At 39.0% G+C, this 17,696-nt stretch overlaps 1 protein-coding gene and 1 long non-coding RNA gene across 5 annotated transcripts in view; one reads left to right on the forward strand and one right to left on the reverse strand.

Moving 5' to 3' along the window:
- LOC137843413 (uncharacterized) overlaps nt 1-17,696 on the reverse strand; it is a 35,844-nt gene that overhangs the window by 12,331 nt on the left and 5,817 nt on the right. Inside the window, exon 4 of one of the 3 annotated variants that reach the window (XR_011089505.1) lies at nt 3,339-3,419. The exons of 1 other annotated variant lie outside the window; for it this stretch is intronic. This is a non-coding gene — a long non-coding RNA (uncharacterized lncRNA). Of the gene's footprint in view, nt 1-3,338; nt 3,420-13,660; nt 16,482-17,696 lie in introns of those variants that run through there. One more of the 3 variants, XR_011089506.1, reaches the window with a different exon arrangement.
- The window catches only part of TMEM52 (transmembrane protein 52), a 33,314-nt gene that overhangs the window by 3,357 nt on the left and 12,261 nt on the right, over nt 1-17,696 (forward strand). For both annotated transcript variants that reach the window (XM_068658661.1, XM_068658662.1), the window contains one exon: nt 262-3,756. In XM_068658661.1, the coding sequence (XP_068514762.1) occupies nt 262-581 (320 nt within the window). In that variant the 3' untranslated portion in view covers nt 582-3,756. The remainder of the gene's footprint in view (nt 1-261; nt 3,757-17,696) is intronic.

Here is a 17,696-nt window from a genome sequence, read left to right on the forward strand (position 1 = left end):
TATACACCTACAGTGTCAGGTGTTCTTCAGTAACAGCTGGATGGCAATATGCACAGACATTTTCTCTTCTGACAGCTCTTTTTTTGGACAGTGTACAGATTCCATAAAGTAACTCTGTAGTGGTAGCTTTTAGTTTACAGTGCATACATTCTGCAAACAAAAATTGAGTCCATAATTTATTGGAGAAGAATGGGATTAGTCTTTTCTATATCAGGGTTCCATGCAACTGTTTAATTTTTTTTTCATTCCTTTTCTTCACAGCATACAGCTCATTCCAGTACCCTCTGAGTGTCCCTATTCCTTCACTATTTGTGGGCATGGACAGGAGCACTGTGTCCCCTCCAGCTTACAGTCCCTACACAATGGAGTTGCCACCTTCTTATGATGAAGCTGTCCAAATGGGTAAACAATACATTGAAGTAGCACTGGTCAGCCAGAAGCTCAGTGACATCCCTGAACAGGTGATGCCAGGTGGGCTGAATTGCACCCAGTGTTCACCTGATAGAACCAACAGAGATCCAGCAACACAGCCCAGCTCAGAAAATTCAGAAGATGTACCACAAGAACAGCCTCAGCTCTAGCTCATTTCACATTTGGAGTAAAGGAATGCAAGGCACGAAGAATTTGGTTTTATAAGACAAGTTTCGATGAAAAGATGTTTCCTCCCATGCAGTTGTAATGATCTGTCAGAAGAAATGTTTTCTGCTGTAATTTCCTGGTTAAGCTTCTTCAGGGATATGAAGGGAAGTAAAAGGGCAGCAGTTTAAAAATACCTGTACAAGTGGAACAGGGATGCTTGTTCATCATCTCCTGATTAAGAAAAATGATTCCCTGTGCCCAGCATATGGCAACAAAAAAAAAGATCAGGGCGATTTTGCCATCTTGGAAAGAAAGAGCAAGTTGTTCAAGAACAGAACCTTCCCAAACTGGAGTTGAAAGCAGAATCCCACAAACTTGTTCTGAAGAGTCTGTGATGCTCAGATGCTCTGTAGTTTCATTTATTTTGGGAACTTTAACTGTCCAGCAAACTGCTGAGGTGCTAAACTTGCTGCTACACAATGGCACATGTTCCTACACTGAAGGAAGATGGCAGGAATGTATTTGAAGGAAATGTATGATCTTGTGTTTCCCAACTAGAATCATTAGTTATGAGACTTGAAGGTGTTTGATTATTGTTGTTGTTTTTAATCTTTAAACTTCTATTTTTAAGATGCAGTGGCTTGTGTGGGATCCTTTTGCTACATATTTTGCCAGTTAAAGTACAAATTAGTTTTGGAGGTATTTCTGCACATGGTTAAGTATTACTAATGTTTCAAATATTCAATTTCTTTGTTGATTAAGCCTGGTGGATTTGAAAAACACCACAAATTGGAAAATGTCTATTGTTTCGGATAGCCAAATATATATTTTCTGTATTTCAGAAGAATATGATACTACCATCATCAGAATTTACCTTACAAAATCTCACCTGGAGGGATAATTAATGTGAACTTGACAAACACTTAAACCTCAGGGGAAAAAAAGGCTGAAATAAATAGCAAGATAACCCACATGGCATCAGTTTAAAGGTTTATGAAAAACTATTAGCTATTCAGTTGAATTATACTACCTGCCAGTGTCAGCAGCAAGTTCATAATGATTTTCTGCAGTGTGAATTTCTCCCAAATAAAACATTTATTTCTGTATTGATAATGTTTGTTTGCATTAAACAGGAAAATCCACAGTGGGGGAATTAAGGATGAAAGTAACATGTACTGGGGCCACTAAAAGAATAGTTAGGTGGTAAGCAAATGTTTGCGTATAGGTTTATCCAAACCACATGGAAGTTCTCAGGGCAGCAACAAACTTTATGTATTTGGAGAAGCAAGATGAGAGCTAATGGATCATACAGAACAACAACAAATACTAAGAACAATAAAATGAGATCTTAATGATTTAGACAGAGGGTGAAAGTTACTTTTCTGACTGCTTGTATGTTTGCATCTGTACATATAGTCACCAGCACCTGAATAATACATTGTTAGCCATTAGCTCTAGTGTATCTCTATCTATGTTTCAAAAATACTAAGCTATGCAAGACTTCAGTATTAGTAGTGTTTATCAATGAAAATGTATTTCCTGCTCACCTCAGATATCCAGGCAGATAAGAAGCAAGTGTTATTTTTAAGTGAAACTAGATTAAATTAAAAACTAAGATCATGAGATACCCGTAATTTCTGTATAACGTCTACTCAAGAATAGAATGGCACTTTGATTTCCTCAAAGAAACATGCTTTTATTGCCATCTGCTGAAGGATCAGCTGAACTGTGTTGCATTAAACTGCTGTGTAGTGACCACCACTCCCTTAACGCTGATCAAAATCATCAAATAGCATGCTGAATTGCCTTTAGGTGCATGGTTTAGAAACAGGCTTTGCTATAAAGACGAGTGTTACAGAAACTAATCATCACTTACATTGTTGTAGAGAAACTGGAAAGTACCCTGAAACATGATCACAGAGTTCACTTTCTAGTCCTCTTGCTACAAAAATAACTTGCTACTTGACTGGAGAAGTTGGTGTCAGCTGAAATCGTATGTAATGCCCTACCTTATGTAGCCACCAGAGCTGTCTACTTACTGGCTTTCTGCATCCAGCTCATCAGAAGTAATGTCCTCATAAGATTTTTGCAGACAAAGACCATCCCCACTTAGCACTTCTGCACATTTTGCCTAACTGGCAGTTAGCCAACATGGTATCGATGTACGTTTTGTCTTCTGTCTTGTCTAAGCGATAACTATATGTCTGTATTACTCAGAATTTCCAATTTTGTTTCTTACCACAGCAATTAATGGGCTAAAACACTGAATTCTCCAAAACTGTTGAAGGGAAAAGGCAGAGTGCTCGCTCACTAATAAAGACAGGAATATAACATCAGGCAAATGACAAGAACAGTGACTGACACAAGAGGGCACTCCTTCACTTCTCAGTGTGTTGTTACATCGCCACTTGTAGCAGCTTCGTGAAGGATATCTCTCGGTGTTGCCAAGAGGCAAGAGCGGTTCTGAGGCTGGGTTTTGCTCAGGTCTGCAGAGCTCACCCTGCAGTGCAAGGACTGAGCTTGCTTGAGGAGTACAGGAATAAAATCACAACGGTTTGACTTCCCTGCATGCTTTTGCTTTTACAACGCTTCCGTCCTGTGAGCTGCCAGTAGTACCTGGCCGACTACCTACCAAACTGTGAGGAGACCTCTTTCCATTTGGTTATGGGGAATGATAGTTCTGTTAGAGCCAACACCAAAACATGAAATGCTACACACTCACAAATGAGATCTGACTCTTACAAATTCCATGTAAATACCTGCAGCAAACAGAGCTCTCTTCTTACTTTGGGGATAGCTGTATTTGTGTGGAAAGTCCAGGCCATCAATTAGAATCACTCCTGCATGTGGGAACCCAGTGAGAGAAAATAATCACTTAATTATCTATGTTGGAAAAAGAATTAAAATGGGGATAGCCTCAATCCTGCTCTACAGATGTAACAGCTTGAAAATGATGTTCCCATATGCTTTGCATTACCCCAAATAGCAGGAAGTAGAATGGAAAAAGAGTGTCCATTGATCACCTGGGTCTCATCTGATTAATCGGGCAAAGCAGAGAAAGGCAAAAATTTCTTGTTAACGTGTACAAAATTAGGTTCAGGAACCAGCTCCTGTTTAACCCATATTTTTGTAATAGGAATAGAGGAGAATATTACAGGTTCTTAACCCTCCTATGTGGTAAGTTAAAATTAATTTATTTATTTCAATTAACATTTTAAAACTCATCTAGAAAATATGAAAATGTGGAATGGAAATTAGTATTGTTTTCACTTCTATTGCCGCTTTTCACAAATGTTTCTTTTCTGATTTTTGCTTTGTGTTCTTGCTAGCTCTGTTTATCTCTGTGGGGGATCTGACTTTGTGATTCTGGAAAACCTTGTTGTGTTGTCAGTGCCTCTTAGTGAGGCTCAAGCAGGAACTAAGATGCTTTCAGAAACTCCCAACCTAGACAGACATGGTGTTCCTTTATTTCCCCTACTGAGCCCATGAAGGGGAATGGAGAATAATGGATTCTTCTTACGTTTCAATTGTTCTAATGTATGATGAGTCTCTGGTTTCATCAGTGAAAGCATTTGGAATGTAGATAACTAGTTTTCTTCTAGAATTGGATTCTGTACTAGTAGAGGACATTCAGTAAGCATCAACTGCAGAAAAAGAGCCTAGCTTACATTCAGTTTTGCTCCTGTTTCCAACTAGGTGTAACATCTTGATTTTTGGTCAGGAATCTTACACAGTGATTCCTTTGGCTCTTTGCGAGCCATCAGAGAGCAACTGGAAGCAGATCCATATCAAAGAGAATTAAATTGATGTCTATCTATGTATTATTTATAGCCAGTTCTTAAAAGTATTCTGAATATTCTGAGTATTCTATAACGGATACTATTTATTAGTGCTATGGTGATCTTAAACTGTGAATTTCTAAAACAAAAGCCTTTCATGAGAAATGCACTATCCCTGGTGGTAATATAAAAGAGCCTTTCAGGAAGATCCAGGATCAGTATATTTCCACTTGTAAAGAATTAATCTGTACGTTTTCCCTCTCTAAAAATGCTTTAATTAAACACTTTAGAAAAAAAAAATCCAGAGCAGAGAAGTGAAGTTGAATGGACACATTAAAGGTTTCAGTAACTTTTTAATTAAGCAGTCAGTCAAGCATATCTACATAATCTTAGATGAGGCACTTAGCCAAACAGGAGTTCACTCACTGTTAGCTCTGCTCAGGGTTGGTCTGAAATCACTTGTCACTGACAGGTCTATGTTACAATAGGTTGTTCACACAATGTGTGATAGACATTTCCCCTCCTTTGACCTTTTGGGTAATAAATAAATCTGCTGCTGATACCGATTATCACCTGATATTCCACTGAGCTGGTAACAGAATTACCTTTACCACTGGCAGGGGTAAGAACAGGCCTTGTACCAAAGACCAAGATTAGTCTGGTTTCTGCTGGAGAAGTCTGTGAATTCTGCTCAGGATTGCTTACGCTAATTCAGCTCTATGGTACTGGCAGTATTGGGAGCCATCATCTAGACAGCTGATGACCATGATTAACTCAGTGATGTTAAACACAGCATTCGCTAGAGCTACGTTGACAGCATTGATGCAAGTGGTTGTGTCTTACTGTTAGTATATCAGCCTGCTCTCACCTGTTGTAGAAATGCACTGAGAAGTGTGGAGTCCTGTCAAAAACACTGGTGTTGAGTAATTCGCCTTCATAACGCTGAAGTTTGCTATTCCCTGCCTAAGGAAATCTGCTTGCAGCTGCCTGTGGGTGTGCTATTGTCATGTTGTGTATAGAAGTCTGTTCAGTGACCTCCACAAAGCTGCTTCCTCTCTTATGTCCCTGTTTCTTTTCCCATCCTGTTCGTTCTGTGTTTAAGGTGTGTGTCCTTTGACATGAGAAACTCTCCCACAGTGCCTACCATAGTGGGAATCGGTTCTTAGAGGGGAAAACATATATAAAAAGTAATTAAAAAAAAACAAACACATCTGAGTTCTTTGAGTAGCAGAGCAAATAGAGCTTGCTTTTCTATATATTGTGACAAATTCTTAACACTTAATGGTATGTAAACTGCTGTAGAAGCTTTTCTTATAGTTAGGACATGTGTAAGATCTTTCTTGTGTGCGTCCTCCAGTGCCAAACAAAGGTGAGCTCATGCTGCAGTCTTTACTGCAATAAGAGTATTAAAAGATCCCTCTTCTCTGCCCAGCTCCTGTTTTTGTGAATCTTGCAGGATCTTTGTCTTTGAGACCTCCAGTTCTCCATCAAACTTGGTAGAAATTGGTCAGTGGATTCTGAATTATTAGCTGGGTGTGGGGAATGGGAAGAGGGAAGGTGGGACAGACTGAGTGTGATTACAGAACCTCACTGCCTTAGGAAACCAGGCTCAAACGGAACACTGAGCAGGAGACTTTGGTCACACAGCAAGCTGTAAACTCAGCTGGAGGGAGGATCTAAGAACTCTGATTTGTCAGTCCAGCGTTTTCACCATCACTAGATCTGCTGAAGTCTGGCTATATCCACACAAGCTTTGTGACATCTCTAAGGCAAAAGCTCCTCTCTGTAATAACCTAACGTGCATTTTTTGTTGTGAATTGAATCTGGTGCTCATTTGGCACTGTTGAACATGCAATTCCTCCCCCATTTGTCCAAAATAGCAGAAAATAACTGCCAAAACAATTATTTGCTGGCTGTGTGCAAGAGCTTACAATGGGGAGATATCCTGCTGGAGCAACTCAGTGTTTCTATCACTGTCAGCAGTTTGCAGTCCTGTCACTCCTCTCTCACACACAGGCGCTCACCGTGAGCACTTGTGCTCAGAAGGAAAATGCAGGCTTGGAAGTAAATTGCCTCAATAATTCATGGGCTTTATAGCCCAGAGCAAATTATACCTTGGCTCTGCCATGAAATTCAGGTTGCAAATCCCTTTATAGCCAAGCTCATTAACAATATAAGTAAAGTGGTACATCTATAATGGCTTTTATGATCAATGCATTATAATCTTTGGAGAGTATTAAGTGGTAAACTTGCAACATCAAGAGTGAACCATCAATAGGGTCTGGATATAGTAAGAGTTGGAGAAAAGCCATTTCTTTTTCTGCCTTGCATTTGCCTTTGTCTGCCTCGCTGCCCCAAATACCATTTATTCACCGTGCAGTATGTGCTGTACTACCAATCAATAAAATAGATCTTACTGGATAAAATAGATCTTACCAGCCTGAGGGCTGGTTTGCTGCATTAAGCAGCAAGTTTGAAATATGTAGATGGTCAGGAATTCCTGCAGGATCTTTGTTACCTCTTCCAATAGTGTCTGTGACTTGGTCCTAGGTGTTACAATATTAACTAAAAAGGGGGAGGTGGGGGGTGTCAGCCCTTCATCCTGAGGGAGGAGATTGCACGTAAATGGTTTAATCTATGGGAGATTTTTTTGCAATTGCGTTTAAAACCTAACTCATGTTAGTTTTATATTAAAAAATCATTTGTCATTCTTCACTGAAGATGAGGTATGCCCTGGTGAAATGGATTCAATCTTGGTTTTGACTGCCACATGTTGAACCTATGACACCACCTTTGTCAGAGCATGTATCACAGAACAGGGGGTTGCTGGCTTCCAGCACAAATGGCTGTGTACTAGGAGTAGATGACCTCAGTGTACATGCATGTAATCCAGAAAAAAAAATAGTTTTTACTTTGCTACAATCCTAATACTAGAATAGGCCTTCAGCAGAAATAAACCAGCACTGTATTACTGAAGCCCCTTATTATCTGGCCCATCAACTGGTAACTCCAGGTGAATAAACATTTGCACAAAATAACTGAAGAAAGACTAAATGTTTGCTGGCAAATAATAATTCTCCCATTTCTTACAAAACAGAAAATAAAAACTGATTTAAAAGAGTAAGATCTGGCTTCTATGCTATCTGTGAGTCTTGAATTCAAACTGTTGGCTAGTTTTCAGGACACATGTTAGTCACATCAATGTTTATGAGTTTTGCTTGGCGGGACCTGACTACTGGCTCAAGTTTCTAATTAAAATTTTGGTTTTGAAAGTTAGAGTTCAGAAAGTTATAAGTCAGAAAGAAAACTTTCAATTTTTCTAACTCTTTCTGTAATTTCTGCATAAACCTGTTTCTACAATAATTATGTGTTTTTTTTTATTACCCTTTTTACTACAAGATTTATAGACGTAAATGAAAAAGGGGCCCTGATCTAGGCAAACTAAGTGTTATGATCTGTCGTGGGTTTTGTACTTCAAAGGCTGCATATGCCTCATATCAGTGCTGGGATTTTCGTTTTGTCTGTACTGCTTCAGAAGAGGGTCTTCTGGTATTAGAATTGCTAAGTAACCTGCAGCAAACATGGCCAGCTATAAAGATCTGGCACATACGCTTTCTGAGAACCGCTACCAAAAAGTTTTATGTTTGTGGAGCATTAGCTGCTGCATCTGCACCATACTACAGCTTTCTATGTGAAAACACCGTTACCTTAACAGAAACAAAGCTAGACATGCTGGTACAACAGAAAGTTTTCACTCTATACACATGTATTCCAGTCCCTAGTTTTGCAGTTTGCTTAACAGGGGGCTAAAAGAGCATAGAAACTGTAAAGTTGGTAATCACTTGAATACTAGAAGGAATAAATGGCTGGTCCAAGATGTAAAGGTGAGAATTCTGCAGCATCATTTCCAGTTCTTTCCCTACCTTTTCAAAGCAGCTGGGAAATATCTAACTGCAAATTCAAACAACGGGAAAAGAAACAGACCACGCACTGTAAGCAAAGCACAGCCTTTGAGATTCGCACACTGGGAAAGTGCAATACCCAGCACAGCTGTAACTACTGGAAAAGCTGCTTATGAAAATATCCTCCTGATCATCTTCCCTTTGTTACTCATTTTCTTTCTAGAATCTGTAAGTACTAAGCAAGTAGCTATGGACATGTCAGGTAGATGCTAGTCGCAAGGGAAGGAGCCTTTAAAGCCAGTTTTAAATAAAGGAGTAACTTAGAGCAATCTTACTTAAATTACTGTCAGGGGAAATAGACTACGTGATATTGAAAGCTCCCTTTGGGTGCCTTGGATAGAAGACATAACTTTTTTCAAAATGTACAAATGCCTGAATCCACACTGAAGCGCTTGGTTCTTACCTGACTCCTCTTCCTTGCTTTCCCAAGTAGCTCAAATCAAGTAGTAGGATCAAATGTCTTGCAAGATGCTACCTTAGATGTAAACACTAAAGAATACTACTCCTTTGACAATTTGTACACTCACTTTTTTTTTGCTCATTTCTATCTTGTTGAAACTCAGTCTTTACTCTTTAGTCTATATATAATCGTCAGTCAAATTCAGTCTAGGTCTCTGGAGTCTGCTTTCAGCCCCGCACTGTATCGGATCAGACCACGCAAGAAGCTTTGCACAGCTCTGAGGGGCAAGAAATGCTGTCACTTACCCCTGGACAACGCCTCCTAAATGGATGCATATCTTGTCAAAAGGCAGTTTGTCAGAGACGCACATGTCCTGTGAAGGAGGTAAAAGGAAGCTGTTCTGCACTGCACATAAGGTCACTTCAGCTCTTTTTAAAGCATGAGGTGGCAATACCATTGTGACTAGCTAGCTAACCAGAAGGCCATCAAAATAAATATACCATGGGTATCTGGAGAGCTGGCCCTCCAAGCCCGTTACTCCACCTAAGCTGCCTTTTTGTTCTTCCACGAGATGGCACCAGTGAGCCTCAGAGACCCCGGTGAACGTTGCTTTTTCAGATTAGGTGCTGGAAAGTAACATTTAACTTTCTCATGAAATTTAATTAACTTCGTTTGGAGGTAAAAATAAATATGCTTTTTACTGCTTACTTTAAAATAGCACATAGTGAGATCAAAAAGCCTACTAGATACAATGTCCTCCATACCTGCTGTGAAAGCCTGAAGTTCAAGTGACCACAGGGAGAATAAAGAAGTATATACTCCGCTATTTTCACTATAATATTCAAGAAACATTCTGTGCTAATAGGAAAGGCCATCTTTCAATCTAGAAACATCCTGGAATGTGACAGATTCCAGCTCTACCGCAGATATTCTGGGCATCTATACAGACACCACTTTAAATGGCTTTTCCCCTACTTCCCCTTGGCTAAATAGAGAAGTTACAGAAACATTGAACAGTTGAGGTTGGAAGAGACCTGGATGTCACCCAGCCAAACCCTCCTGCATGCAGCAGGGTCAGCTAGAGTGGCTTGCTCTGGAGCTAATCTCCCTTTGAAGAATTCAAAGTCAGATTCCATCTTTCTGAGCAACCTGCTCTAGTGCCTGACCACCCTTACAGTAAAAGTAGCTTTTTTTTTGAACATTTGAGTGGATTTTTTTTTTTTCCCATTTCAGTTTGCTGCTGCTGCTTCTTGCCCTGTCAGTGGGTCACTGAGGAAATTCCTCCTCTTCCTTCTTTATGCTTTCCCATCAGTTGTTGTATACCACCATTGGCATAATCTCACCTGAGCCTTGAGGCTAAAGAAACCCAGCTTGCTTGTCTTCTCATCATATGCCAGATGCTTCAATCCCGTAATTATCAAAATCTAATGACATCTTCTTTCCAAACTGCCTAGATCCTATCATTTAGGAATTTCACCTGAATTCAACTGTGACATTAAATTTATTTCTACCAAATGTAGGCCTAGAATAAATAGCTGCATAAAGCAAACCATGGGAAATATCAGGTGAGCTGGATACCTAATAATCCTGTTTACCTCTTCACACTGTGCCGGCAGGCTGTATGCTTTGATGCTACCTATGCAATGCTTTTTTATTGCGCTACTTAGAGTGGCATTGCATCATCTCATACGGTGAGAGTTCAGCACAGGCTTGTGATTACAGCGGTCAGCTCAGTGTGCTGCTGATTTGAGTCCCAGTGGTGAGAAAACTGGAACGACTAAATCAGACGGAGCAGAGGAGATGCTTCTACAGGACCTTTTTAATTAGTAATGGTGAGCTGCTTGAAAGCACAAAAAATAAATGCAATCTAACTACTGCTTTGCATGGTGCTTTTGGGTGGAAGATGCTATGCAAGTACCCCCTCCTGTGGGAGATGTTTTAGACGTACAGGAAATTGCCTGGATTAAAAAAAGAACATGAGGAATAATGCTGTTGCAGCTCAGAAAAGAAAGAGATCTTCCTTTTCTCCAGTTTCTCTCATTGTCATCAACAAGAAAGCTGTATTTCATCAGTGTATGCTCTTGTTCCCATAGGTTTCAATCAAAATCATCAGCTATTTGGAAAAAAAAATGTTTTCTTAAGGGAATTGTAGCTAGTAATACTGTAAAAAAATTGTTTAGTGCTATGCTATAATAACAACAAAAAAAATCTAAGTTTCATATTGATTCCTACCTCTTTTCAAACATATCTCACTATTGTAGGTCTGAAATTTATAATCCCAAATCTCTAAGCTTTAATCAGTGTGTGAGATGCTAAGTAATACTAATATAACTAAATAACAGGAATCCAAATCAGGATATGGATAACTTGGTAATTTATAGGATTAGTTTGGTGATATCTTCATTTATAATTATAAAATATAAAGCTGCAAGTGTTAGTTAGCTGAGAGTTCTATTTTCCACAGACCCTCTTACTTTTTACCTTCCCTGATTGTCTGCTTAGACCTGGTCCTGTAAGATGGCCATTTGGTGCCCATTTTTGTTTTATCTCAGCTTGTGCAGTCATTTATCCATGTGCCCATGATTAATCCAGATGCCCAAATTAGCTACTTCACACATCTGAAACAACATTCAGAGAAATGAAACTACAAAGAGGGAGTTTCTTCTCACTCTGGAGATGGGGTGGGGGAAGAAAAAAGCAACTGCTAAGTCTACAAACGAGTCAGATTGTTTCTGTTACGGATTTACAAGAAACACATGAATCCCTAATCACAGTTGTGGGGTCTTCCTGGCAGACAATCAAGTCCTGCATGTCTGCAGTTCTAGTGATTCATATTTTAAGCTGTTGCTGCATTGTTTTGAATTCAGGGAAGGCTCTAGTATAAAAACTCTAGCACAGGAAGTTCAGCTTCCTCTCCAGATTTCCTTCCTCCATCTCCTTATATGCAGAACAGCAGGGAATATATTTAAGCCTTGCCTGTGCTGTGTGGAAACTCAGCTGACTGTAGAACAGTTAGCTTTTACACCCAGTACCTTCAGCTGCAGCGTACAAGACAGGCAGCACAACAGACTAAGTGGTTCTTAATGACAAGACTTAATCCCCAAAATATTCTTAACAGTTGAGTTGCATTTTCTAGCTGTCTACAAAGCTGAACCTAGTCCCTAAAGCAAGCATCACCAAAGTGTGTGTCAAAGGTGACTGTTTTCGCCATTCAGTCCTACTTCTACAGCAAACCAGGCAAAACCGCTACTGATGACAGTGGGTACTTTGCCATAATATAAATGTGCCACAACTACAGAGTAAGAACTACAGGAAACCAGACCTGGATCAAGTTGTCATCTAAGGTAAAACTAATTTTAACAGGCTAATCTCAATTGCTTGATTTTTATCTACGTTTTGGTGTCCTTTAAAAACAACTTGCTAGTTTCTGGGCTGATGGCCAGTCTGCTTTAAGCCTCAGATTGAAATAGATATGGAAAAAAAAAGTACTACAACAACAAAAATAAAAACAAACAAACAACGTATTATAACTAAGTTCTGGCAGCACGTTAGGTGTACTAGGAGAACAACAATGCAGAAAGTGTAACACAACATTAAAGACCTCTGAGCTAGGGCTGTACAAACTGGCACTACCTCGTGGCATTTGTGTACGTGCCAAGGTCCTCGCCAGGATGGCAGAGGTGGCACAGCCGTGGTATGGAAGCGCTGTACAGCTGGGCTAAATCCAGGTGTGGCAATACACAAGGGCAGCTTCTGATGCTTTCAGTTCTGAAACCTGCCTGTAGAGCTATCTCTAGGATGTGTGGCTGTGCTACTAGTGCTTCACTACATGGTGAACGTGTTCCCTACAAGAATGCTTTCTGGGTATAACAAAACCAGCATGAAGCATTTGCAGAGCGGTTATGACTAAGCTCGACCAGGCATAGTTTATTCTATCACCGACCTACCTCCAGAACAGAACATGCTATGCTGGGGAGAGGAACAGCAGCAACACCTGCTTCAGTACCTTTTGCTAGCACAGCCAGAAGAGACAGCAGTACAGCAGCAACATGAGTGGGGGGGAGAGGCCTGAGCAGCTAATTGCTCATCATGTGTTGCAGGATGCAGACTCTTCCCACTAGTTACAATAGAAGGAGGAGGAGGACAGGAAGAGCTACAGCTCTCTTACCACCACCCCCTGCTCCAATTGAATCTATCCATTCCTGAGACCTCCCCTCGATTCTGTTATCACCATACCTGTGGGCAGAAGTACACGGGGCTGATTTAGCTGCAGCCCAGGTTAAGCAAGTGTGGTGTTGGAAATAAAGTAGTGCAGTCCACGCAGTGCAGAACACTGCCCTTGGATCAAATCTGACAGCCTTGTGTTACTAACGTGCAGCTTACTACCAGGCTGGCACAAAGCATGAAACTGGGACTTACCTCAGTGCCAAATGCAATCGCTCATTTTGGAGAGTGGCGAGTGTTTAAAACCCCTACCACATCACCCACTTGCTCATGCATATGTACGAGGAAAAAGGACTCACACAGCTTTGGCCATGTTCAGATACTCACAGTAGCAGATTAATACATAATAAATGGCAGTACAGTCAATAACAATTGCCTGAGGGTGATACTCTATCTAGATGTAGACCTGCTGACTAGTGCGTATTAATAAACCACATAATGCTTTTAGCTGAGACTCCAACATTAATTTTGATAGCGGAAAAAGATTTTATTAAAAATGCTGAAAATGTCATTCCTGGTTATTTGTATTACATTTCTTATGAGGATTTAACACACACATGCCCCTAGTAAAGAAATATAGGAGATGCAAAAACTGCAATTGACTAATCTGATAATAAAACTAAATTAAATGCAAAAAAAAGCAAACACATTTTAAATTGTGAGAAGTACATTCGCCTCTTGAGTGTCTAATACTATAGGATGTTATGGATAGGAACTGGTTTTTAGGGTGTCTTTTATTTTTTTTCTCGTCTGACATATTCTTTAAAACATCTTCAGGCATATTATCATGGTAGTCCATAATCCATACATCCAAAAATTTAAGTAAAAGGTATTAACATGGAAAAATGAAACCACTTGATCACTTGTTTTCTTTCCTTTGAATTTAGTATTTTAAAATGATTCTTAAAAAAAGCTGTTCAAATAGTGCAGTAAGTTCACATATTTGAAATTGTCACCATATATGTTGTGTTTTTAATTAAGTGATGAATAGCATACTGCTGTGTCTGTCTTTCATGGTGTTGTTTTTTTCCAGTTCTAAGCCTTTCAGGAGTCACTGAAGTTAGTGGGGAATTTTACTGACTTGTAGGCTTGGATCCATAACCTCAAAAAGGAAACTTCAACAATTCTCTAAATTGTTCTGCTGCTGTTATATTACCAATGCAAATCCCTACTGTTACCACTGTGGTAGAAGATACAAAAGATACAATAGTCTTTATGTTTTATTGCATTAGCATAATACACATCAGTAATATAACAGCATAACTCAGCCTAAACACACACAGGAAATATTATAGCTCTGTTGCTGAGCTTTCTTACGTAAAAAAATTGTTAGCATGTTGTTCACAGTATAATATAAAACCTGGTTTCCAGCTGTTACAGTTTGCAAGTAAAAAATGTCTTCAATCAAGCATCAAAATTTGGCACATAATAATCACCTAAGAATAGAATTTATCCAAAACTAGTTTGTTCAGCTAACTGAAAGCTACAGCTTCTGTAGAAATAACTAATCACATTGCTTGTTTGCGAGTTCTCTTCCTAGTTTTGTGCATGTTCATGGAGACCTGTTATCAGTGGGAAAAGCCTGTGGTTTATGTTACTTTGACTATCTAGTTTGTGAATGCTTGCCTTAACCCTTTAAAACACTAGTCCAAATCTGTGTTCTAAGGTTTTCAAAATGTTTTCCACCAAAATTGTTTTCAATAGTTTTGTTTAAGCAAATGTATACATGTAGAAGGGCTTAATTTATTCCACGATGTGTAATTTGTATAACAAACTAGTTTTGCCTGCTGTTTATTTACTCACATGTTAATTCTTCCCAAAGAGAGACTTCCTGCTGGCTCAAGCACATATTTCCAGGTGTGAATCCCACCAAAAAAAAGGTAGTAACTTGTCCCATATTCCTGCCAATGGATTTCAAATCCTATTTCTAGAACTGACAAACAGAACTCAGTAACAGCAGCAACAATAGCTACAATTTCTTCCTTTCTTCCAACCTCCAAAATCTCGAAATACATTGGAAATGTTACTGTTTTAAGTTTGCAATACCACTGTGCATGATTATGTCCATTCCTCACTGCTGCGCATAAAACGAAGGAACTAAACAATTCTTCCAAAATCAGACTCCATACCTAAGCCAAGAATAAAACTGAAAAGATCAGTCTCCAACTCTGGAATTCCAGGTCCTGTGACGTTATGGCTCTGTTAAGACAAGGGTAAAACTCCTGCATGTCATGTAACTTAAAATCTCCCCTGAACTCTTGGAATAGTACTGCTTGGCCTCAGAAAATCAGACTTTACTAATGAGGCCACTGCCTCTGTCCGTTCCCCTGACAGTGATGTTTTACTTTGTTTTGCTTTGTTGCTTGGAAACATGAATTTTATAAGCGCATCTTTTTTGAACAGGTGCTCACAAGAAAGGGTCTTGCAGAATTAGGATCTCTGACAACTGGTTTGAGATTTGGGATGTTTACTGTACCCGAGTCTCAGAGGTCACAAGAAAGTTCTCTTTATTTTTTACTAAATTAGAGGACTTGCTCTCATGTTGAAAAGATGTGAATTTTTAGAGAGCTAAGGAAGTAGATTTGTTTCAAGTCTTTTTTCTTATCAGCAACTGAACAGCAACATAGATTAGAGTCCTGCTTGCTAACATCTCAATTCTTTTTAGCATTTTTAGGAGAAATTGTCATAGTCTATAAATATCCTCTACGAATCTTCTATAACATTAACACAGATTTTTTTTTTCTTCTGAAACAGTAAGATTGGTGTACTTTTTTTTTTTTTTTTTTTTTTGCTCTTCACTGAGTTCTCTTTCACTGCATTAACAGAGTGGTTGGGCTGAATTCAGTTGCCAATTTTGCTTGACATGGATAGTGGAAGTTACCTATTTTTCAGACTATTTTGCTCAGTTCCAGTATACTTTCTGAAATAAATGCTTACTTTTGCAATACAGGAAGTAACCATTATTGAATCTACTCATTTTATTATCTCTTGCAATTAAATGAATAACTACTGAATTTTCTAAGCATGCCTCATCCTTTTCCTTTACCACAAACAGGCTTTGTTTGGCTAAACATAGATTCTCCAAAGAGAGTGATACAAGTCCCCTATTCCAAATACTTTTGCCTTATGAATGCAGTTTTTGTTTTCTGGAATCTGCAGCAGTACTGAAGCTTTACTGCAACTGCAGCAATGAAATAAATATAACTCTTTTTGAAAGTACAGCACCCTGCTCACTAATTCAACATTCGGTAGCTATTTCACTGCGACACCTGTGCCCACTTTCTGAACTATTATGTCACGGATTGAAGAATCTTCTACAGGAATCTGACATGTAGCTAGATAAGCAGATTCTTTTTTGTACTTGAAGGTATTTCCTGCAGACAAACTTCACCACAGGTCTGATGCATCTGACATCATGGAAAGTTTAGTAGCTAGGCTGAAATCTCAATGTGGATTCTAAATTCTCAGCATCTCCAGGGTACCAGTTGTTTTCCTGTTAGTTGCCCAATGAGACAATTACACCCTTGAGGAAAGTCCCTTTAAATGGAAAAATAATAGGCTTTAGGCTTTTACTCAAATCACTTCTTCTGCATTCATGCCACTGAAAAGATCAGTTACTTAAAAGACTGTGTACAGTTGGTGTGTATGCATGTGTATTTACAAATAGATATATCCATAGATGTACAGACCCTGTAGAATCTTATTTCTAAGACTGTAACAATGCCCTTTTGTTACTATTATAGCTGCAGAATGGGTGTCCATACAAGAAATATGTCCATTTACTTGCTCATTAATACCTGTTCACTTACTGCTCTGGATCCATCTCACCTCCAAACAGCCTATGCTGGGTGTGTGGTACGAAGTTTTTAAGAAGATGCTATTTTATATTCTATATATTTTAAATTCTATATTCTCCCCTGTTCTGTTTGCTGTGATTCAAACCAGTGCAATGTTTGTTTCATGCCACTAAGGGATTTCATCATGTTGCAAAACATCATTTGCCCAGATAGGGCAGCTTTCCAGTCTCTTTGTCGTGTTCCAGCACCAGAGGACTTTTAAGAAATTGGTTTATAGCTTGTTGAGCTTCAAGATATAGGGAAAAAATAACCAAGTAAACAACACACATTTGAATATGAAAGAAAAACACAACAAGATCTCCTACAATCACAAGGACATGGAAAAGATCTCTGATACAGTTCTGGTTGTAGGAAAAAAAAAAAAAGCACAAAAAATATTCTTCTGGCTCGCTTCAAAAAAAAGGAGGAAAAAGCAGTTAAGTGTGCAAACAGGCTTGGACCAACCTTGAGACACCCATATATGCTTCAAGGTTGTAAGCTGAACATATAGGAAAATTCAGAACAGAGCTTACTCCCAGCAGATGAGCTCTGTTAGTTTGTAGAACAAGTATAAATATAGACTGCAAAATTATATATTTGGATCACTCTGTATGATTGTATCACAGTATAAAATTAGTATTCCTTGTAGTCAGTGCCATAGATCCAGGTTCAAGCAGCACTAACCTTTCTTCTCACTTCTTTCCATAAACTGCTAGGTGGTAGTGGCTAAATAATTTCACATGGATATCCATCAGTTTTCTATGTCTAAGACAAGAGTAGTGATATATTTTGGCTTTAGGAAATGCTTCAAGATCTGCTAAATATAACAATCCCATTCAGGAACTAGGCAATGATTTTTTATGACTGCTGAAGTCAGAGATGCGTAGCGTTGATCTTAATTGGGTCACAAGGCGAC

Source organism: Anas acuta, chromosome 22 (genome assembly GCF_963932015.1).
Source record: "Anas acuta chromosome 22, bAnaAcu1.1, whole genome shotgun sequence".
Taxonomy (NCBI): domain Eukaryota; kingdom Metazoa; phylum Chordata; class Aves; order Anseriformes; family Anatidae; genus Anas; species Anas acuta.